The sequence below is a fragment of the Anser anser genome (assembly GCF_964211835.1).
Source record: "Anser anser genome assembly, chromosome: 20".
In the NCBI taxonomy this organism is placed as follows: Eukaryota; Metazoa; Chordata; class Aves; order Anseriformes; family Anatidae; genus Anser; species Anser anser.
Genome location: NC_139741.1, coordinates 829,844 through 853,147, shown reverse-complemented (window position 1 = coordinate 853,147; position 23,304 = coordinate 829,844). Strand labels below are relative to the sequence as shown.

The following is a 23,304-nucleotide window of genomic DNA, read 5'->3' as shown; positions in this document are numbered from 1 at the left end:
CAAAGAGAGGAAGCTAGCCAGACAAAGTAGGATTTTAGATACATTAACAAACTCAGAAGAAAACAAGGAGTTTTCCTCCGGCTAACACATCTTTTAAGGACAGTAGGCAGTGTTAGAGAAACTGCTTGCAAGTCGAGAGCATGTAGCTGGACATAAGACTAGTTGAAGGTTTACACAGGTTGTTGGAAATTTAGCTTTGAATTGAAACCTTAATTTGCAGTCATTTAAATGTGAACAATCTAAAAGTCTTTAATTGATTTCCCAACGTGAACCTGGTTCCGTGTCCCTAGTTAGTAATGGCTTGTGTGCCTTCCTAACGCAGGAATAAGTACGGGGAGGCACGGCTGGCCTGCCCTCCTGAGGACACCATCTTGGTGTTGTCTCTTCAAAGAAAAATTCTTGTGGATTATTAAATACATGATTTTGTCATAACAATACTTAAAAAAATTATATGCAAGTCTCATTAAAACTGCAGAACTTTAATTCAGTGTAAGTTTCTGGAGGAGCTCTGAAGCTGTATGCCAAGACCTGCGTCAGTTGCTCGGTTGCCAGACAGCAGCAGGGTGAGCTGGGGGAGCCGACCCGTGTAGCTGTGTGCTGCTGCTGATAGGAACCGAGAGATGATGCTGAAACTGACTTTCACAATTTAACTTGTAAAAATTCAGAAATAGATGAGAGAAACCATAAAATACAGCAGGGATCAATGTGCCTGTGGGACTTGCAGGAGGCAGGAGAAGTGTTTGCGAACTTGTGCAGGCCGATCGCTTCTTCCATTGCGGATAAGCAGTGTTTCTGGAGGCGTTCATCGTGGGGGCTGGTTAAGCCACCTTCCATTGTCGAGAAAATCTTCATCAGAGTAACTCAGGCCATGAAAGAAGCCTATAAAATTACACTTCCGAGAGTTAAAAAGGCCTCAGAAGAGGTTTTTCTCTACATTACTCTTTGCGGCTCTAGTGAGGTGTTGGTATTTGTTTTTGAAAAAGATCTGGTTAGAGCCTACAAATGTATGCAAGAAGTACGGATTTGTGATGAACTTGGAATAGCTTTCCTGCTGTCTGTATGTCACTCCCTAGTGCTTGTCTGGATTTTGTTAGAGCTTATTGCAGCGGTGTCAGGGCCCTGCCACCTGACGAGGCGTTGATGCAGGTGGTTGTGCTGCTAGCGCAGTCAGTCGCTGCGGGGAGAGGGGATCGTGTCGTAGGGCGTGGAAGGCTGGGTCTTGCTCCTGCTGCCGAGGCATGCTTGTGATTCTAGCAAAACACGCGTGTCTCCGGAATAGAAGGGGCGCTTGACAGCTGTTATTTGCTATTTACATATTTAATGTTTACTGGTGTATATGTTGTTTCTAACTTAAACAATCACTTTTTCTTACAGTGCTAATCTGTAGTGTAGGTGGATCATATCTCAGTCTGGAGTAATTTTTCCTGTAACTTTTTCTGAAGAGCAGAAATGGATGTTGTCAGGCAATTGAGGCATTTCACTGGTTTGTTTGATCGTAAGCAGTACTTTTGACACTCTTGGTGCAAGTAAAGAAAGGACAGTGGAGAACTTTGAGCTGATCTTGCTAATGAAATACTAAGGAAGATGATAAGGTTGGTTGCAATTTCACTGTTTGGTATCTGCACACAAATACATCTTGTGCTACACTTGTGAAAATGCTTGAATGTGGAAGGACTTCCCAGGAACCTGATGTGAAACACCTGGCTTGTGACAGCGTTGTGGAGGAGCCCCCAGGCTGGGGGGCTGCGGGCTGGCAGCTGCTGCACGGTGAGCGCAGTTCCTCCTCTGGTGCCACCCTTCAGGCAACGCAGCCGAGAGGAAAAAAGCCTTCAGTCTCCCTGGGATGCTAAATCCCTGACCAAACTAACACCTTGCAGGGACCAATGCAGCATCCTAGTGAGGATATAATTTACATCATGAGTTAATAACAAGTCACTGATGGTTTCTTTGACCTCTGCAGCTCCAATTTTGTTGTAGTACAATAAATATATGCGTTGGAAGAGTTGAATGGTGCCCTACTGTGTAGAGATAAAACCTTCAGATCAAAGATGTAACACTAAATTATTACTGTTGCTAAACAAAGTTGTAATAATAAAACAAATGGTTTAGGTGAAACAGAAAAATAAGACAACTTTCATCTTCCCTAAGATACTTGGGAGATCAGTTTAGTTTGAGCTGGGATATCTATGCAGTAATTAATAGCAGCAAACAGTAAGTCAGGGGTTCAGACCAGAGACACTGTTTTAATAGATAAAACTAAGGTGACAGGCTGGTTTTGATTTAAAAAAAAAAAAAAAAATCTGTCTTAAAGCACGCTTCAATGGTTCTGTGTAGTTTTTGTGGCTTTGTAAAGTGGGCGATCAGCTTGAAGTAGATCAAAGCTGAATATGCCAAATCCAGGGCACAGCGTCTTTATCAGACGTATATATTCAAAACAAATCTTAGTACTGTTTAGTATCCCATGTACTTTGATAAGTGAAAATGTAATGATTTGTTGGAAGTAATTTACAGACTAAATTTGATTTTTAGGAGTGCAGAATGGGCAATTGTAGGAATCTTAATTGCAATAACTTTGCTCTTGCTTGATGCTAGTTTAGGCAAATGAATATATATTTTTGGCAAGTTAAGATTATAAAACTCAAGGGTTAATTTGACTCCACAGTCTTTTTCGCAATTATATTTGGAGAATACTTATGGAAAATAATATCCAAGTGTCTTCTAAAGCAAGAATAAACACTGTCATAGAAATACCATGAACTGTGACTTGTTGACAGGACGTATCATGAAGTGAGGGGAATTGTGAGTATCCCTCGCCTGAAAGCGATTTGTTTCTGCTTCGTTGCGTTGCCTGTATCTGTTCGGTTACTGTGCTCTGACTCCCTGCTACGTAACGCTCTCAAAGGGCCGACAAGTGTTGCTGAACCTGCTTCGTCTTGCTATTGGTGCGTTTTAGGAGCGCTTAGCAGGTCTTTCTTGTTAAGTTCTTGCAGTTTTCCAGTTATCTAGGAAATGCTTGAGCCACACTGGTATACGTTAGTACAAGGACTATTGGATATATCAGTCACTCCTAGGAAGAGAGTGGTTCCTGTACGATACCAGATCTTCGGGTTAAATTCGCACTTGAAGTAGACTGGGACTCAGTGCTTGGCGCTCCCCAGTTGCACAAGGTACGCCTGTAGTCACCTTCAGGGTGGGCCCCTCTCTAAGTGCGTGTCAGGCAGAATCTCAGCCTCAGCAGTTTCGGCAGGAGTAAAGGTGTCCCTTGGGCCTCCTGGGTGAGTCCTGGGGGAGCGCAGTGGGCTCCAGCTAAGGCTGCATGTGGTGAAGCTGAGGAATCTCCGGATCCTAATTGAGAAAGGGAAATGGGAGGTGATGCTTCAACATGAAGAAGCAGAGGGTCTTCCGCTCGTTTTTAATGAGAACAAAGAACCTCTGCTGTGCTGATTCCATATTCTCTTACAAGGAAGGCTTCTTCTGCTTTTCAGGTTTTTCTTCTGAATTTGTTGCTCTTTCAAAAAAAAAAAAAAAAAAACCACTATTGATAAACTCACGTAGGGAAACATTTCTGGCCTGGGATGACAGTTGGCTCTTGTTTCTGGTTTTTGAAGGGTGGTGCTTCAGTGTGCCACTCTTCAGTCCTACAGCACTTAAGGGTTGAATTAGGTCTTCTATCTGTATTGCTCAGACATTCCTGAGTCTTTTCCTTAGTATAAAAGGTGATCTTTACTGAAATGTTAGTAGTTGAGACAAAACGGAGCTGTCTGCTGAGGATACACTACTGTTAATGGAGCTGAGCGGGATGCTGCGTGCAGTTTTTGCTTGGTTTGTGTTGTGAAGTTTCATAAAGAAGTAGTTACTTAAATTTCAGTGGGTAATGTCTGTGTTTCTTTTCCTGCCAGGTACCTGTGCATTCCAGAAAACTGAACAGAAAGGCAAACATTTGATGTCATTCCTGTTCTGGTGTTATGGGTTTAGCTGGGTCTAGCTCCTAAGTTTAAAATGATTATAAAGACAACTGATGTTGCTGAAAACACTTGTAGCTCACATTTTTTGCAAGGTCGTATGTCTTCAGAAGTTTGCTTTATATGCAGACTATCAGTATGGAATCATATGAAATAAAAATATCAGTAAGTTAGAAGCTAAAACTTTTGCAATACAGGTGGGGCTATTAAAAGGAGGTGCATCCTGTTTTGCATTTAATTAGTAGTTATTACTCCATGAATGGCTCTATTTAGGCTCAATCATTTTTTCTTTTTTTCTACTGTACTTAATAATACAGAACAAATTTAAAACTCATCTTTTTCAAAGAAGATCTGGTTCTGTGTCGACACCACCTTATTCACAGTAAATGATTGATGCTAAAAATCACAGATGTCAGACAAGATGTAACGCATAGGTGCTTTTCCCAAGGGTTCTCTCTGTTGAACGCTTGCTTCCTCTCGTTACTAAGGCTGCGGGTGTGTGTGTAATGCTGGGGTGACTATAAACCTCGATAGGCAGTGGAGGAAGACTGGTTAGTCTTGCTCCACGGAACTTTGTATGTCACAGCCCTCACTGGCTAAGGAAGAAGGCAGTGCACGTGGACAATATTCGTCTGCTCTCTGTTGTGTATAAAATAGACGTGTTTACATCGCAGCAGTAACTTCTAAACAAACAAGGATGATCTGTGTCCTAGTGTCCTTCTAGTGCTTGCAGGTGGCTGCACCATCGTCTAGTTGTGCATGAAATCTGCGAGGTGGGACTGCTCCAGAGCAGCCTCATAGTGCGGACTCGATGTTTGTTCTCAGGACAGTCGTTGGGCATATTGTAACACTGCACTCCATGAGGGGGGCTAGGCGTCTGTAGGTAGTGTTGGAAGATGCTGGAAGAAAGCATGATCATTGGTTAAATGAGTGCCAGTTTTGGGGGGGATGGACTAAGGTAGGCTTCAGCTGCTCGCAGCTCAGTTGCACCCTGTCCCAACCTTGTTCATCCACATCCATCCATTGAAGTAAACGTGTCCCATAATCTCTGCTCACTTTCCTATTTTACACGGGCAATATTTCAAAAGTAGTTAAGAAATAACAGTTGTTTACTGTCAGTGCCTGTTGACTACCAGCTAAGCCAGATAAGAATTGCTTTCCCTGTAGACTGCTAGCTGTGCAACTTGGCTTTAGATAAAAAGGTTCGAAGATTCATTGCTTTCTAAATACTTACCATATTCATAGGACTTCCAGTTTTTAATTCATCTTCTCTTTAGGCTCATATTTGCAGAGAAGTGCTGTGATTCACCAATTTGGTCTGAAGAAAAAGAATTAATGCTGCATTCAAGACATCCTCTGGATTCTAAGGCTTTAGCAGATTAAGTAGCCATTATTTGTAAGCTGCAGGATAAACACGGTGGGTGGAGTCGATTCAGTCATTTGCCCCAGGCTGGTAATGAAACTCGATTTGATACAAACAATCTCTTATTTTACCTTTGACTGTTACTTTGGCAAACTTGTGGCTAGGATGCATTGCTGTATTTCATGGAATACCAGACTTTGGAATTTACTTTTCATGAAAGGATTTTGCATGTATTAATATACATTTGCATTAACGGCCACGTGACTTCCTTTTCACTACTGCGGTGCCACAATCCTAGTCAAATGACAAACGTTTCATAAGGCAGCTAGTGGAAGTAGGTAAAACCCTGTTGCGGTTCAGCTTTGAGCCAACAAAGTATCAGTGTTGGGAATGTAGCAGGAAGTTTAGGGTTCCTTTCTGTTTCGGGCAGAATTCCTTTAACTCGATGGCATGTCAAGGGCCACCTTGTAAACCTAGTTGCTGTTGGTTTTAGGCATGAATTATTGTTGCATCTGCTAGATGCAATGACAAAACGATGAAATCTTGGGGGTATCGTTTTTACTGGGGTTATTGCACCAATGCGGGGTGTGCAGGGCGTTTGCTGGTTGGAGGTGGTTCATAATACAAAAAACACCCGTTGTTTTTACTGCTGTGTGTAGAACTGCAAGCAATTTTTGGATGTTCATGTTTGCGTTCTGCTGCTCAGTGCTTCAGACAGTGCCTCTGTACAGAGAAGTGCCTCGTTCTGGCCTTCTCAGTGCTTATCAAAGAGTTGCTATGCTCATCCTGAACTACAGAGATTCAGCCATTATAAGCCTCTTTTTTCAGTACTTAAATTTATAGCAGCATTGCCCACTAGAGGGCACTTATTCTGATCATTTGTGTATTATTTTTTTTATATATTAGCTAAATTTCCATGAATTTGTGTGCTGTACTCCTACCTTGTAGTGAAAAGATGCATCTATGGAAAACCAGTTGCCACTTTACCTGTCAGGAAGCAAGATAGGGGACAAGAAAAAGTGAAATGTTTGCTTCTGTTATCTGAAAGGATGGAACCTGTGCTATTGGTTTTCATCTGGATTGTTTCTGAAAGAGCTGTTAGGGAAGAGGTCAAAGTAATTAAATGATGTCTTGCCTGTTTAGAGTGCTGCTACCCTAAACAGCTTGCAGTGCACTATTAGGGTGGACAGCATTTGATGTGGAAAACCCACCAGCGAGGGAAATACATGCAAGTGGCAGCTGCAATTTGGAAGCAGACAGCAGAGCCTAGACAGGTTTAGAAACCAACTCTTGGTCTCCTGTGATGGATAAGCAGATGTTAATGATATTAGCTTAGTATTTTCTTTAACATTTTAATACAAGAAAGGCTTTTGTGTACAACAGCTCTCGTGTATGTCTAGTGGAAAAACAGTAGGGGAGAGGCAGTGGGAACATGTGTGTTCTGAAGTAGTTGGTAGAAACCTAACTAATATTTCCTGAAGTCTTTGTTACGCTGTCGTGATCACTTTATCTCATTGCTAAAAGCTGCTCAGTGAAACTTTCTTAACAGCTTCAGTAAATGATTGTATGTACAGATTCTTGACCAGCATGCAAGAAATGCCAACTTCAGCATTTCTCATAATCGTGCTTCTTACAAAAGAGTACCTGCAATGCAGAAATCAAAAAGCAAAGCTGCTAAAATGATTTTAATGCTACATTCTTGACTAAGATTAAAACAGGGAATTTGAAGTAGTCTGCACACTAAGAATAGTTAGTTACTAGTAATTGTTCACGTTAAGAGTAAATTTGTTACTGAATCAGAAGATACCGTATAATGGGGGGAAAATAAGTCGTTTGAGAAAGGCACAATTTCTGACAGACTCTGAACTCTGTACCATGGAATTTGTGCTGCTCTGTTAAGATTGAAGATCTGTTTAAAAAATTGCTGTGCTCCAAACCTGGGCTAGATTTTATTTGTATAAATAATTGTGTGTGTATAAGCTAAGCTCTATTAACGCATGACTAAAAAGAGAGCAAATACTCTTTTTAGAACAGTGTTCTTGGGAACTTTTTCATGTAGTGTTAGCAGGACAGAAGAATAATTTGTCTAATATAAATGTGTAACAACCTACCTGTAAAGTTCATCTGCTGAATTATAGCCATAGTCTTTAAAGACGCTGGGTAAATCCTAGAGAGCTGCCCAATATAGTGCCAGCAGTGAGCCGCAGGAGCAAACTGCGGGTGCCGTGGTGTTGGTTATGGCCTGAAGCGTGCTGTGGCAGCATCTGTGGGGCCCTTTGGGAACATTCTCTTCTTTGCCTAAGCTGTACCCCTAGCTTGAAAGATGCAAGAGCATGTTGAAAATTAACTGAAACAAACCTTGCTGCGTTTGATTTGGTGAGGCTATATAGATCTAGAGAAGATAAAAGTCTACCCTAAGGATAGAGCATTTGGGGAGGCAGATCTTTGATGGGGGTAGTGAGTGCAAAAAGTAGGTTGTTTAAGGTAGGGCCGAGTTCTTTTCGTCGCAAGAGAATTACATGGTAGCCTATAACCTAGGACTGGGCTGTGTCTGAGGATGTCTTCAGCTCCCCGTTTCTTGAGGGAACAATGGTACGAAGAGGAATAATAAAAGGGTGCAAGGCTCTCCAGGCTACTCAATCCAGATTGCAAATGTGCTATAAGGGCACAATTCAGAGTAGCAAAATAAAATGGCATTTAAAAATTCAGTCAGTTTACTCTGTCCATAGTGTTGTGATCTGGGTACCTAAATCTTCTCGTCAGCCCAGAGTGACCGAATGCTTATTTAAATGAAATTAACGCTATCTCTTTCTCTTCCTTCTAGATGGATTGAATCTTCTGTGTTGAATGCCTCTGGGTTTTCCTATTGGATTTCACATCTGGAGAAATATTTCTGATTTGAGCCACTCTGTGGCAGACTGAGTTGTGGATCCAGGGTTCCTAAGACTTTAGATCCTGAGGAGGCAGCCACTGCTGAATCACGTTAACCTGACATCACAGCCACAATGGTGCTGTCACAAAGGCAACGAGATGAACTGTAAGCAGTAGTTATTTTTTAAGTGTGTGTCTCATTAAGCTTTAAAAATAAACTTTTGTTTCCATCTGTATTTTACAGAATGGCTCTGCTCACAGTCTGATCAAGTACCATGTACTATGGTTTTGATCTCTGTGCTCTTATTATACAAGCTCAGGCATTTGATAATAGAGATGGGAAGTGGCATCAAAAATGGATTCTTAATTTTTGTTATAATTTATTATCTGTTCTTTTGTTTCAACTTCATCCACAAAATTATGAAAGGGTTATAATAAATGCATTACAATATTTGCTCCAAACTTATTTGTGAATTCTACTTTTATCTTGTGTAAATTATGACGCTTTTGGTTTTTTTATTCCTTAACGAAGACAAGGACCTAATGAGAATGTGCTGCACTGTGATTACAATCTATCTTTGCCTGCTTATGTTGTGTTTAAAATAATGGTATAATTAAAAAAAAAAAAAAAAAACTAATTCAATTGAAATATGGAATTCTTTCCAGATTTTAAGGCTAGGAATAAGCTGTCAAATTCCATGCTTTAGTTTGCTTTCTCTTCTGTAATAAATCACGATAGAGCAGGTGGTGGGTAGCAGTCAGAATGGGAATGTCTTGCATGTTATGCAGTTTCATAGATTTACTTAGAGATTGTGGTTTGGCTTTGTTTTCTTTTGTAAAAGTACAGACCAGCTGTCACTTAGCTTTTGTGTCTCTTGTCCTAGGTGAGCTGTACTTCTTAATAAAGCTTCTTAGAGTTAGAAGCTCTCTTCAACTTTTGATTTTCACGACTGTTCGTTGAATTTGGATAAGCTCTGGGGTTTTAACACATTCAACATTACAATTTTTTAGCAATTCTCTGAAGTTTTCTGGCAAAACTTCAAAGAGTACATACGTTAATGGGGAGATGGAAGTAATGACCTTTATGAGTGGAAATGGGGAATGACCAGAGACCATGATTACCTCCAGAGAAGAAGGCAATACATTTTCTCATACTTGGTTTATGGGGAGAAATTTGGAATTTCTGCTAGAATGTAGAATTGTAGAGTTGATTGTCTGAGGAGAGACTGAATAAGTAGGAAGGAAGAATGTGCTTAAAGCCACAGGAAGAATTTTCATGTGAAAAGCAATTTTTCTCAGAACAAATGTCAGTTAACGCGTTGGCTCTTGTCCACAACAAGATTATATCCAGTAGCATTGACTGCGATATATACAGCGTATTTGACAGATGCTCTATCTTTCCAAATGGTATTTTCTGTATGCTTCAGATGTCGGCTGTCTATTTTCAGATGTCCGCTAGAGCCTGCACTCTGACTTTGCTGAGCAAGGTCTGTCTTCCGTGTGTGACATTTCTTATAGGTAGCATAATGTGGAGAACAAAGACCAAAGCGATGTCTTCATAGTAGTGTAGAACATGTTCCCAAAGTGTACTGACAAGTCAGTATGTGGAGGACTTGAGCTGGTGGAGTTGGGGGGGTACTGTGAGGGAATGGTTGCATTTGAGTTGCTGAGAACTTGGCCTGACTCTTCTACCCTAGCTTGATATTGCTTTCTGTAACCCAGAAACAGATGGCTTAATTACGTGCTCAAGACATACTTGAACCAGAATTAAAAGTAGCCTTTTTATTCCTCTAAGGGCACTGCCATTATTGTTTCTTTCTTCAGCTATCAGTGTTTTAATCTTTCTTAAATGCCTTGCACAGATGATACTCTGATGTCTTGTTTTTAAAAGGTATCCGTATGTCAGCGTACTTAAATATTGTAGTTGCTGCACGTGTTCCGTGTGTACATCCATGCGTGCATGCACGTGCACAGAATAGTTGAGGTTGCAAGGGAGCTCTGGAGGTCATCTGGTTAACACCCACCCACACACACCCCTACCTCTCAAGAAAGTGAGGGATACCAAGAAGGCAAAACCAGGCTTCCTTCTGGAGGCTAATAAAGTACCTGAAAGTAATTTTACCTTTAAGTCTCTTCAGAACATTAAGCTTTCTTCTCTTAAGCAAACTTTGCTGTGTAATTTGAAAATACTTCCACATCTGAAGTACATTTTGAAAATGCAGGGTTTCCTTTAGTCTTGTCATCATAAAACAAACAAAAGATGCTGTCTGCTTGTTGAAGTCTTGGAATACTATTGAAACTTTGTTCTTTCGTGTTACGAGCAGGTCTAAAACAAATGTGAACTATATTGAGAGAGAGGTTCAAAACAGATTTAGTAATTATCTTTTGTTGAAGTGAAGGGTAGTTTGAAGAAATATAAAATTTGAAGCACTGCGTTTTGGTCACAGGCACTATCCTTTCTTGTAATCTAGCTAAATGTTATTGTATCATTATGAAAAACAAAACTAGAATTTTTTCTCTTAAGCTGAGTGGTTTTATTTGAGTTTAACTGAAGCGAAATTTTGTGAGTACTCTTAAGTACTGTGATGAAGTGATGAAGCTACAAAGTTAATGTGTAGACATGGTCATCTTTTTTTGTACCTGCTTTAGGTTTTATGTGCAATACAGACATATACATACAGACATTGCAATACTCCAATGCTTGGTAATGTAAAAGAAAAGAAACAACACCTTCATCAATCCTGAAATAAGAAATACATTCTAAGATATAAGTGTATTGCTGTTTACATCTTGAAGCAAAATGTTTACCGAATGTATTGTAGAAATTTGCTTGGGTTTTTAACAAGCCTTATAATTCTAGATGATGTACTGCACTGAAGACATAAGATGTTGATCATGCTTTTGTAATGATAAAAAAAAAAACAATCCTTGCGCTCTTATCCAGAACTATGGCTAAAGATACTGTTACTGGTTTTGTTTTTTTTAGAAATCGAGCAATAGCAGACTACCTTCGTTCTAATGGCTATGAAGAGGCATATTCAGTTTTTAAAAAGGAAGCTGAGTTAGATGTGGTGAGTTCAAACAAAATGATTCATCTATATTCTAAGTAAAGAGTTTATAATATTGAAATGTGTCACTTCTGAATATGTATGCGCTTTATCTACCTATTAGCTCATGCCATCAGAATTGGAGGTGATACTCATACAGCTTATTGTCTTAACATAAAATTAAAAAATAATCGTTGGATGTGGTCCTGAGCAATCTGTTCGAGGTGATGTTGCTTTGAGCAGGGAGCTTTGGAGTCTGTTCAGCTTGGAAAGGGCCTTTTGAGATCACCTATTTTGTTCGTAATGATCAGAAGAATGCATTTAGTTTTCACGTTTGATTTGTTTCCTGCTGTTGCGTACATCCATCCTCCCCTCCCTGTAACTAACTCATTTCCTTGACTGTGCTTATTCTTATCTTGGAATTCTGCATAAAAGCATAAACTTCCTGCAGTACAAACTAATAAAACTGAAGACTGTTCTCTTGTCACCAGACTTGAAATGGTATAAGATTGCAACTTTGGAAGCTGATTTCTCATGGTCATGTTTTGGGAACAGGAAGACAAAACAGGATTGCTTTTGTCTTTTGTATTTATCAGACAGAGCGCATGGTGGAGGTCCGTTTTGTGATGGCAGTTGGGTCAGTAGTTAAATCATTGCCTGGGACTGCTGCATACTAGTTGGTTAACGGTGTACTAGGAGGGCAGATCTAAACAGTTAATAGAAGGTGGTCAGCTCTGGTACACAGTTCACTTTGTCAGGCTGTACGGATGCTATTGACTTGGACCAGTCATTTCATGCAACTTAATTCTGTTGATTTGCCTTTGTAACGGATGATTCTTCCTTGGTATGATTTTTAGGTTGTCATTTATTAGGGCTGTGCATTTCATTTTAATTTGTTTCTCTGGAGACACCTGGAATGTATCGTAAGCCTCAATGAGATGACTTTTGATAAATCCTTGCCTCCCCTCTATCATAATTATTGTGTTGTTCTTTTTCCCAAATGCTTGGTTGAAGTATAAGTTAATCTCTCCAGTCTGCTTCTAGCATCTAATAAACAAGTAGAAATTACAAATTGGAATACCGTACTTATAATTGAAAATCCTAATACCATTCCCTTATCTGCTTTATCTATCAACCTAATTAAGTTTTCTCTTCCCAAAAGTTAAAAAGGTGATCTAAATAGGCTAGATTGTCTTGAGGGAAATAGAAAATGCAGTTACTAAAAGTTGCATATGACTTTCTTAGATGAAAATTCTGAATTAGGTGGGATTATAAAATGACAAAATAGAATTATTCTGGTATGAGATTTTCACTTTGTACATAGAATGAAGCAGTGCAGCATTTCACACACTATTCTGTGCTTCTGATGATGCTGCTTGTTTTTGTGTTGCTTTTTTCCTTGTGTTAACAGGTGAGAGGGAAAAAAAAATAGAGCTTTTGCTTTTGCAATAACATCAGTTGTTCGTTGTAGCTCCCCAGTTATTCCCTAGAGCCCAAAGGAGAAAAATATTTAGAGGAAGAAAATTATCCATCATTAAAATTTCATTAGAGTTACAAAATCACTGTTGATTTTTCCAGTATCAGAGGTGTTGTTCTGTGGAGTAGGTTTAGTAGTCTGCTCTATGCTGCAGGTACAAAGGTAAAGGTGCTGGGAGAAGTTCAAGCTTGTCTTTGAGATTTGGGCACAAAACAGTGCAATGTTACGGTGGTTATTTGAGGTTAACTATGATTAAGTCTTCAAAAAAGTTCAGAATTAGTTTGGGATAAATGGTTTTCAAGTGAGATGGAATATATGTAATCCTGCTCTGGCAGCTGGTTGCCACTCAAACAGTGTGTGTTTCTGTGAGAAATAAAATGCATTGTGCTAACAAGTAACGCAGCTAACACGGTCTTAACGGTTGTAGGTAGGAGTTCATTAGCTCATAACGCTCTAGTTGGTGGATGTGAAAAGAAGATTGTCTTTTAGAAGCTAATTACCAGTCTTGTATGCCTTGGTCCTTGCAGTCAATGTGTGCTATATACTGTTGTTTTTATGAGGGTTAGTTGGGGCAGGAGAAGGGGAAAACCTGTAATAAAACAGGACCCAACTTACACAGAAATGCATAACACTTAAAAAGACTTCAAGTAATGAAGATCAGTCCTAGTTTTTAGATTTTATTTGCAGGATCTTGCATCATTAATCTCTGCTGCTGCTGTATTTTTAATTTGCTTCAATTTCTTTTTCTGTGGTGAAGAGATTTTTGTTAAAATGACCTGTTTGTTACTTTTGAAGAAATACCTCTGGAGGCTTTGGACCTAGAATTTATTTATTTAAACATTCCTCCCCCCTAGAATGAAGAGTTAGATAAGAAGTACGCCGGACTTCTGGAGAAGAAATGGACATCAGTTATAAGATTACAAAAGAAGGTAAGTAGATGTCTGATAGATTTACTTGTATAAAAAGTTATAACTAAAACCAAACACTCATCACTAAACAGAGTGGTACATGTTTTCCTTCTCAGACAAGCGTGGAGTTTAGAAAACACTTCAAAAATTAATTTGGATGACTTGTGTAGGGGAAAATAGCTAATTCAGTGTCGTAGAAAATGTTTTGTCCATCTTAGTACTAGTAGAAACATCCTCACAGCCTATTTATAAACATTTCTTGACTTCAGTTTATGGATTGTATGTACAATTTCTGAAGCTGGAAAGGAAAAAGGTGCCTGAAGGCAATTTGTGAATAGAAAGATTGGATAGCTTCTCCAGACAGCTTAACTGGTTTAGAAAGAAGGTAAAAACCTATGCTGCTGGGGTTTTTGGCTGTTACATTAAAGGGGAGATACCATTAACTCCAGTGCATTAGAGCAAGTGATTCTTCTGCAAATGGACAGTACAAAACTCTTTTTAGTAATGCTTCAGTGGGTTTAGAGAGTATTAAAAGCCTTAAAAATCAGTGTACTAATAATAAAGGCCTATCTGTCCTAGAGGTTAATATACCTAGGATGTTATTACACCTTCAGTTTCTCTGCTGTTGGCTAACACGTGCCATCTCAAGGATACAAAAAAATACTGCAGTAGTCAGATCCCTTTTGCTTAACAAAACTTCCTGCAATCGTTCGTCAAAATTAGTAAAGAAAAAACAAAACTTTGAGTTAGTTGCTAGTGCAACTTTGTACAGTGTTTGGATGAATATGATTTGGTAGAACTTCTCTTGCGAAAGTGAGAGGGGAATTAGTGGTTGATTTAGGTCTGATTTTTTTTAGTAACATCAGTGCTATTGAGCGTTGGTAATTGGTGTGGATTTTTGCTTTTCTGTGGATTTGGGAGCCAGTTGGTGTTTGGGGTATCACTATAGCTGATTTAGATCTTGGTGTAAGAGTAGAAATAAATGGTCTCTTTAAAACCCATAAACATAGGTAATGGAATTAGAATCAAAGCTGAATGAAGCTAAGGAAGAATTTACATCAGGTGGACCTCTTGGTCAAAAACGAGACCCTAAAGAGTGGATTCCTCGTCCTCCAGAGAAGTATGCATTGAGTGGACACAGGAGTCCTGTCACTCGAGTAATTTTCCATCCAGTTTTCAGTGTTATGGTCTCTGCTTCAGAGGATGCCACAATAAAGGTACGTGCTTGCTACAGAAAATTAAAATAAGGACGTCTGAGGATGAATAATATGTAACGTCAGTATTTCAGGGTGAACATGTTTTCTACCAGTGAAAGATTGTTTCAGATTCTGCTTTAGCATCAGTAGGGACGGTTCTTTCGAATATGATTCCATGTGTAATCTACAAATTATAGTTCTATGCTGGTCCTGTTAATATCTGCAAGAGTATTTAATTTCCTTTAACTTAAGAAGACTTTCCTTTGGCTTGTGAAGAAATAATAAGCTAATGTGGATTTAGGAACTGGAAAGATAAATGGTTGGTGAGGGAAGAATGCAGTTTGACTGCTCAGTGAGGAGGAGTGTCATACAGAGTGTATAGAGATGTGATGAGAGGGGAGGAAGAATTGCCTCAAGTCATCTGAAGAAATTATTTTTAAAGCTAAGTTAGTGGTTCCACAGATGAGTTCTTAACTGAAGAATGTTTCTTCCCACTTATTTTTAAGTGGGACATGCAAGTCCCATGAATTCCCCCTGACTTTCAGGAGAGACTTTCAGTAACTCTAAATGGTTTTCATAGACGTTTATTGCAATGTACAGTGACACAAACAAATTTGTTATAGTAGGCAAGTAGCTTCTTATTTTAACATCCTCTAAGAACAAAATTGTGCATTTTGTTTTTCTTTGAATGTCACGGTTTAAGACAAATTGCCAGATAAAGAATATTTCTCATGGCTGCCATCTGTGCTGTTTTGAGAACTATTTGGAAAAGTGCTGTTCTGAAAAAGGTTCAGTAGCATATTAAATAATGTGCTTAAAAAATACAAGTTTTTCTAATAGTGGCTACTTACTGGAGAAGATTAAAACACATATCAGATCTAGTTCATGAGAAACTTTTAACTCGTTCTTGTTTCTGTGGCAGGCTTGAGCATCAAAGACTGGTCTTTTGTTCTTCAAGCAGACTGGGTCAACTGAAACAGTGACAGCTCTGCGTTTGTTAGATGTTATACAGGAGCCTAATTAGCTTTGGTTATTCTTTACTCCTTCTTATGGATACAGTGGATGAATTTCCTTATGCTGGAAACCAAGCTGCATAGCATGATTTTTGACTGTTGCATTCCCAGTGATTGACATCTGTTGGGGATGATGGATTCTTTTGCTGTTGGGTGTTTTTTGTTTTCTTTTGTTTCATTTGGAATACAATTTAAAATTAAATGTCTAATTTTGTGATTGAGAGAGACCCCACAATAAAATCTGTAGGAGCTTGTTTTGTTTCAAAGGCTTTGTTTAAGGTTAGGTGATAGAAGACTGACTTAATTAGGAGGTGAGAATGGTATCCTCCAGTTACTAACTGTGCAAACATCTGTTTAATCTCTGACAAATTCTGTGATTTAGCTAATGCGTATAAATCAAACTCCTAAGAGTGGTTTGGATTATTACTAAACCACTGCATTCTAAATGTTGTTCTTCTTTTAGACAGAATGCTAGCTGTTTAGTTCTGGAGCCACAGTAAAGACAAGAAAAAGGAGGGGGGAATTGTTAAAGAAGGTGCTTTCTGCACCACCTAGAAACAGGCTGTGTCACTAGAGTTAAGGAAACAATATAGAAAGGAATAGATCTATAGGTAACAAAATCATATTAAAATAATGCTTTTTTAATGTTATTAGGCTTTTACTGGTCTTTCTTTGTCTCTTTCTCAATTTAATTATTGAATAAGGTGCCAGACTAGCCTGCAGAGTGCAAATGTAAGGCTGGAGATCACAACGAGTAATAGGTTGCTGCTAACAGATTTTCTGTTCACTTGTCAGGTGTGGGATTATGAGACAGGAGACTTTGAACGAACCCTTAAGGGGCATACAGACTCTGTGCAAGATATTTCCTTTGACCACACTGGCAAACTATTGGCCTCCTGTTCTGCTGATATGACCATTAAGCTATGGGATTTCCAGGGCTTTGAGTGCATCAGAACTATGCACGGTAAGGTATAAAGGGAACTCATTTAGCGGTCTGTAAAGTGAAGAGATTTTCTTGATCCAGGAAAACTGCTGATGTGGAAAGAGGATATAAACCACAGTATTGTCCAAAAGAAAGAAGGGGATGTTATAATGCTTCGAGTGCTCTGTAAATGAAGTATATGTTCAGTGTCTATGGAACGAAATAGCATCTCAAATCTGCTATGCGTGATGCTGTGGGTAACTCCCCATAATGATATGGAAGTGGCAGTTGGAGCAGATTAGTTACGAAAATTAAATGTTTACCAGATAACTCTCTACTGATTTGAAGGTACAGTTTTTGTTATCTTTGTCTGCTATTTCCCTAAAGTGCTGATTCAGGAAGGAAACAGGTAAGGTGAAAAGTGTTCTATATGTACTGTGCAGTCTTTTGCTTCATATTTGTCTGATTTCATATGAATGTGCCTAGTGCATTAGTCTCAAAAAACATGGACAAAAAAATGGGAAAGTAAAGCAACCACAACAGAGATCCAGGTATTAACAGTAACTCCTCATTTTATAGTCTTAATATGAAAACATTTTTATACTGCTGCTTGTCTCATATGCTTCTAATGTCATCTTGTAGAAGTGGTGAGTAGGAATAAAGAATGTTTGAGACTTGTATAAGAATAAACACACACACCAAAGAAAAACAGAAAGCTGTTGACTTTTTATGCGTACAGTTCTTCAAACACCACAGAACACTATTGTAGATAAAGAACAGATGTTGCAGTGGAACATGGTACACAGCTGGGTGATGGTGAGAAAATAAAGTAGTGTTCCAGTTCTTTTTTTTTTTTTGCAGTCTTTAAGCATCTCTATATGAACACACATGCAGCAGGTATAATTTTATGAACTGGATGTTATAATGTGAGCATGGGTGAAATAGTTCCATGTAGGTCAATTTCAAGTAAAATGAAATAAATTATATTTTCAAGGGGAAATTGTACAGTACATGCACTGAAACTAGTATTCTCTGACACTTTAGAACTTCAGATACTTGGTTACCAGTGTAGCTGCTTTGTAGTTCGAGTCCAGCAGTCTCAACAGTAAAAGTTGCTTTCATGTATGTACAACTGGTTCTTACTTGGCTCTTGAATCAGTGCAGTATGGTATCTTACTAATATCTAATATCAGATGCTGGAAACATTCAGTCTTCTAGAATTATGCACATACAGTGAGGTTTGGCATGCTTTCTTGCTGAAGACCTCTTTTCCTTTGAGACATCTTCTGCATAGTGCATCAGAATACTGTAAGCAGACCTAATTGATAATTTCAAATATAGTCACCATAGCAGCTCTCTTCTAAACTGCCAAGCTTTGTAACTGTTACAAAGGAAATTTTGCTTGCAGTGGTGAATGTCTATTTTTAAAACATCTTAAAATTTTTTTTGAAACAATCCTAAAGGTTGCTCAATACCTGGACTGTATGGTAAATTTACATTTAAAGATTATTCCATAAAATGTGCTAAAGGCTACTGCTATAGCTACTTGCTCAAGATAAATGAATAGCAAGTCCTATATGCTCTGTAAAAACAATATTACGGTACCACTTAATAAAAGTTTGTTTTTGTTTTTAGGTCATGATCATAATGTTTCTTCAGTAGCCATCATGCCCAATGGAGATCATATAGTTTCTGCCTCAAGGGATAAAACTATCAAAATGTGGGAAGTCCAAACAGGGTAAGTGCAATTGTAGTTAAACATAACTACCTAAAGAAAACACACAAAAAAAGCACTTTTTAAAAGGAAGTGGGCCAACATGCATCTTGAATGTCAGCAAGACTTTTTTTTTAATTGAGATATGGTATTATGCTCTTTTCAGTTATAAACTGAAGGCTTCTGCCTTAAATCTTTTAAGTACAGGGTTTTCATAGCTGCTAATTAAAGGTAACCGGCTTTATCTTTCTGGGAGCTATGGAGGTATAACACTAACTCAGGACCAGGTAGGAATATAAATACAGTGGTTAACTGCAAGTTTAAAGAATATGACAGGAGGGAGGAGAAATCTGTTACCTTTCTTGCCACAGAGGAAGAATTTGAATTTTAAATTTTTTTTAGCCTTATTGCTTATTTCATTCTTCAGTAGTCTCTTTAATTCATCCATTGGCTCAAGGTTGTGGGTGAAGGCTATCTGAATGACTTGTAAATCTGTGTTCTTAAAATACGTATTTAATGCAAACTGGGGTGTCAATTTTATTTTTAGCCCCCCAGCTTCCTGTTTTTTAGCTTAATAAGTATTTGCTTGTTCTTAACTGTTGCTTCTTTCTCATATGAACTTCTTACCATAAACTGTTTTTATGGCCTTGTACATCAGCCAGAACTGACATGCATGCTAAAATAGCTTAGCTTAACTTCTAGGAGTAGGTCAACTGCCCTTAAATTTCAAAGGCATGTATAGTGGTTTTACTGCAGTGTTAATTACTTTCTGTTTCTCTGTTTTAAATAGTTACTGTGTGAAGACTTTCACGGGTCACAGAGAATGGGTGCGCATGGTGCGGCCTAACCAGGATGGCACCTTAATTGCCAGTTGTTCTAATGACCAGACAGTGCGTGTTTGGGTGGTAGCGACAAAGGAATGCAAAGCTGAGCTCCGAGAACATGAGCATGTGGTAGAATGCATTTCCTGGGCTCCTGAGAGCTCATACTCCACCATATCAGAAGCTACGGGATCAGAGGTAATGTTTCCAATGCTAATAAATGTGAAACTACTATGCTTTGTTCTCAAAATATCTGCAGGTACAGCAGGTATATGAGGGGTTTTTGCTGGTTATACTTGATATACATTAATCCCCCCTCTTGGCTTCATAGGCTCAGTGCTTTTGTGCTTTAACAGTAAGATGCACTAACGAAAGTGAAGTTTAGAGAGAGGCTATTTCTGAGGTAGAGAGTGGAACCGTGTTCACATACCTGTACAAAGAAACGTGGAAGGTAGCTTATCTAGCATAACATGAAGTTTATAAGGATCCTAGGCAAATGAAAGGTGTAGGGGGAGTAGCAAGTTAGAAATGAAGCTACCTTGGATGTAATTGAAAATGTTATTGCATTTGAATTAAGCTTTGACCTCAGTTTCCTAGTGTGCAGAGTTAATGAAATGAGAAAACATTCTTTTTTAAAAAAAGCATTTGTATGATCATGGATACATATTCTGTCGTTTGGCCATTAAATCTTTAAGAAAGGCTTACTAAAGGTCAGCAAAAATTTTCCTTTTAAGGATGACAAAGTGTAGAAGAAATTAACTTTTATTTCTAGTTTAAAGAACACAACAAACATTTCTACCCTGCCCATAAAGAACCTGAATACCCCAGGAGAAAAGCAGATACGCTGAAGGCAGGAACTTATCTACTGATGGATCTTACAGATTATTTCAGTCAAATTTTACTTGCATCCTTAAAAGATTCTTACAATCTTTTAATTAAGAGTAATTAAAGCTAAATTCCGAATGTTCACTTCGTCTTGCAGTGATAATTATCTGAAGTGGTGTCTCCACTGCCCTCTGCTGGTCTGATCAACTATACATGTCACATTACAGTAGTTAGCTTTGAGCAAGAAGCAAGTTAATATTAAATTCACAATTGAAGCATTTCAAGTTCTGAGAATTAAGTGTTTCATTCATACTTTGCTTGGTATCGAATGGCAATAAGCTCAGAGTAGGGACTTTCCAAAAATTCTTAAATTGCTTCATTCATTTTTATGAAGAATGTGGACACAAAGGTATGTCTGAACTTCATACTCGTTTGTCCTGAGATGTGTAACTCTATTTGAACCGCACCTACCACTGTATTCAATGTCTTGCAGTAGGCAAGTTTGGATTCAAAGTATTTTTGGTATATGAGTAGGACATAAAATTAATTCTTTCAACAGATTAATTCCTTTCATTTTTTGTTTATTTCTCCTAGTGTTAGCAACAAAATGCCTGTGAATCCTAGCTTTAGCATTGTGTGTTTATTAGTTGTAAGCTGTCCTATAATCTAATTTTTCTACTAAGAAATAGCACTCAAAGGATCTGCTTTCTCCCTCTTCTTTCCCCCCTGTATATGCCATAACTTAAAACATAATTTTCTGCAGACTAAGAAGAGTGGCAAGCCTGGGCCTTTTCTGCTGTCTGGATCCAGAGATAAGACCATTAAGATGTGGGACATTAGCACTGGCATGTGCCTTATGACACTTGTAAGTTTATTGGTGTTTTTCTGGTGGTGATAGCTGTGTACTTAACTCCAACTTTAATGTAGTGAATTATCTTCTTTTTTTTTTGTAGAAAAGACAAAGTTGTTGTAATAAGGCGCACACTGGAAATAGACAATTTCAATGGCTTCTGTATTTCAGCTCTTGTTGCTAAGAAATACTAAGAATTTCAAAATACGTAGTATAAATGCAGGAGCATGGTGGTGTAGTTGTTATAATTAGTAGCTTGATTTGTCAGTGGAAATGCTGATAATCAGCTGAATTTTGTCTTCAGTGGAATGTCGTATTCTTTCAATGTGGTGGTCTTCCCGTGGGCTATGGGCTGTTGTTTTCCTGCCTGTATTCAGGTTGGACTAGATGTCAGCGCTGGGGTGGGGAGCAGGATTGGTGGAGATCACATGAGAACCGCTGTTTGTTTGCCTTCAAGGACAGGAACTCACATTGTTGATAGTGCTGATATAATAAATGTAATAATAGAAACTGAAGGTAAACCTCGAATTCTAATAGGTTTTAGAAAAATAAATGATCTCCTTGCAGGAGCAGAGCAAAGAATTGCTCAGTTTGTCACAGCGTAAATTGTAGAGTATTCAGCCTTAAAACATGCATCTGCTCACTAATGTCTCTTTGTGCTTAAGGTGGGCCATGATAACTGGGTACGTGGCGTTCTGTTCCATTCTGGGGGGAAGTTTATTTTGAGCTGTGCTGATGACAAGACTCTACGTGTCTGGGACTTCAAGAACAAACGATGCATGAAAACCCTCAATGCGCACGAACACTTTGTTACCTCTTTGGGTATGTATTGTTCCACAGTACTTATTGAGACATTCAGAACCAGAGATACAAATTTTTCTACATCTTCACCAGCTGAAGTTGAGTACCAAGCTAGGCATTCACATTTTGGGATTCCAGTGAAGTTTTGTGCTATATGTATCTTAGTCATATAAGGACAGATAGGAATTTAGAGTGTTAAGTTTTTTTCCACTTCTGCTGCCAGTGTTGCACGTTGGACGAAGACATTAACTGTCAAGGTGTTCTGGAACCCTTCATTGCTGAGTGTGCAGGGATTTGGGGCAGCGCTGTATTACAAATGCTTGCCAACAACAAAAAAGGCAGGGGACGAGGTAAAAGAGTCAGGAAATAATGTTAATTGTAATTACTGGGCATTCCAGTTTAGTATTACCAGAACTTGATAGATGTCAGTTCCCCCCCCCCTACCCTAGCAAAAACACTCCTCACTCAACAAAACTAGCTTTACTGTGGAATCTTCTGTATTGTTTCTTTCTCTGTACTCCTTGGGCAGTTTCTAGTTTCTTCATTAAAGCTGTGTATGCTAGGTTAGCAGTGGACCTGGAATTGGCTACTAAGGTTTTCTAATAAAACTAGTAGTTCTAATCAAGATTCGGGGTTTCTGACTCAACTTCACTCTTAATTTATTGAAAGCAGCTGATCAACAAGGGCTAAAGAAAGGTTAAAGAACATAAAAGTGTTAACATTAGATCCTTGGAATTGTCTGTTTCAGTTCATGGATTTATTTGCTGAACCTTTTCTGTACAATTAGGTGTTCCGAATCATAGAATCATTTAGGTTGGAAAAGACCTCTTAAGATATCTGGTCCATCCTTTAATCTAGCACTGCCAAGTCCAACATTAAACCATGTCACTAAGTAGTACGTGTACATGTTTTTTTGAAGACTTTCGGGGTTGGTGACTCAACTTCTTCCCTGGGCAGTCTGTTCCAATACTTCACAACCCTTTCAGTGAAGAAAATTTTTCCAGATATCCAACCTAAACCTCCCCTGGTGCATTTCAAAGCCAATTCCTTCTGTCTTTCACTTAGTGCTTGGAAGAAGAGACCAATCCCCACCTTGCTTATAGCTTGCTGTAAGGTAATTGTAGAGTGTGATAAGGTCTCCCCTGAAACGTCTTCTCTCCAAGTTAAACAACGCCAGCTCCTTCAGTCACTCCTCACAAGACTTGTTCTCTAGACCCTTCACCAGCTTCATTGCCCTTCTTTGGGCATGCTCCAGGGCCTCGATGTCCTTCTTGTAGTGAGGGTCCCAGAACTGAACACAGTACTTGAGGTGCGGCCTCACCAGAGCTGAGTACAGGGGAACGATAAGTTCCCTAGTCGTGCTGATTCGGATCCAAGCCAGGATGCCATTGGCCTTCTTGGCCACCTGGGCACACTGCTGCCTCATATTCAGCCGACTATCAACCAATACCCCCAGGTCCCTTTCCAATTGGCAGCTTTCCAGCCATTTTTCCCCCAGCCTTTTGACTCTTGACTCTTCATGGATAAACTTGAG

The 23,304-nt window shown here is 38.9% G+C and overlaps 1 protein-coding gene across 2 annotated transcripts in view; it reads left to right on the top strand.

Moving 5' to 3' along the window:
* The window catches only part of PAFAH1B1 (platelet activating factor acetylhydrolase 1b regulatory subunit 1), a 36,233-nt gene that overhangs the window by 8,672 nt on the left and 4,257 nt on the right, over nucleotides 1-23,304 (top strand). For both annotated transcript variants that reach the window (XM_083805900.1, XM_083805901.1), the window contains exons 2-10: nucleotides 8,150-8,362; nucleotides 11,183-11,267; nucleotides 13,575-13,649; nucleotides 14,639-14,845; nucleotides 16,633-16,801; nucleotides 18,395-18,497; nucleotides 19,264-19,492; nucleotides 20,883-20,984; nucleotides 21,635-21,791. In XM_083805900.1, coding sequence (XP_083662026.1) covers nucleotides 8,331-8,362; nucleotides 11,183-11,267; nucleotides 13,575-13,649; nucleotides 14,639-14,845; nucleotides 16,633-16,801; nucleotides 18,395-18,497; nucleotides 19,264-19,492; nucleotides 20,883-20,984; nucleotides 21,635-21,791 — 1,159 coding nt within the window. In that variant the 5' untranslated portion in view covers nucleotides 8,150-8,330. The remainder of the gene's footprint in view (nucleotides 1-8,149; nucleotides 8,363-11,182; nucleotides 11,268-13,574; nucleotides 13,650-14,638; nucleotides 14,846-16,632; nucleotides 16,802-18,394; nucleotides 18,498-19,263; nucleotides 19,493-20,882; nucleotides 20,985-21,634; nucleotides 21,792-23,304) is intronic.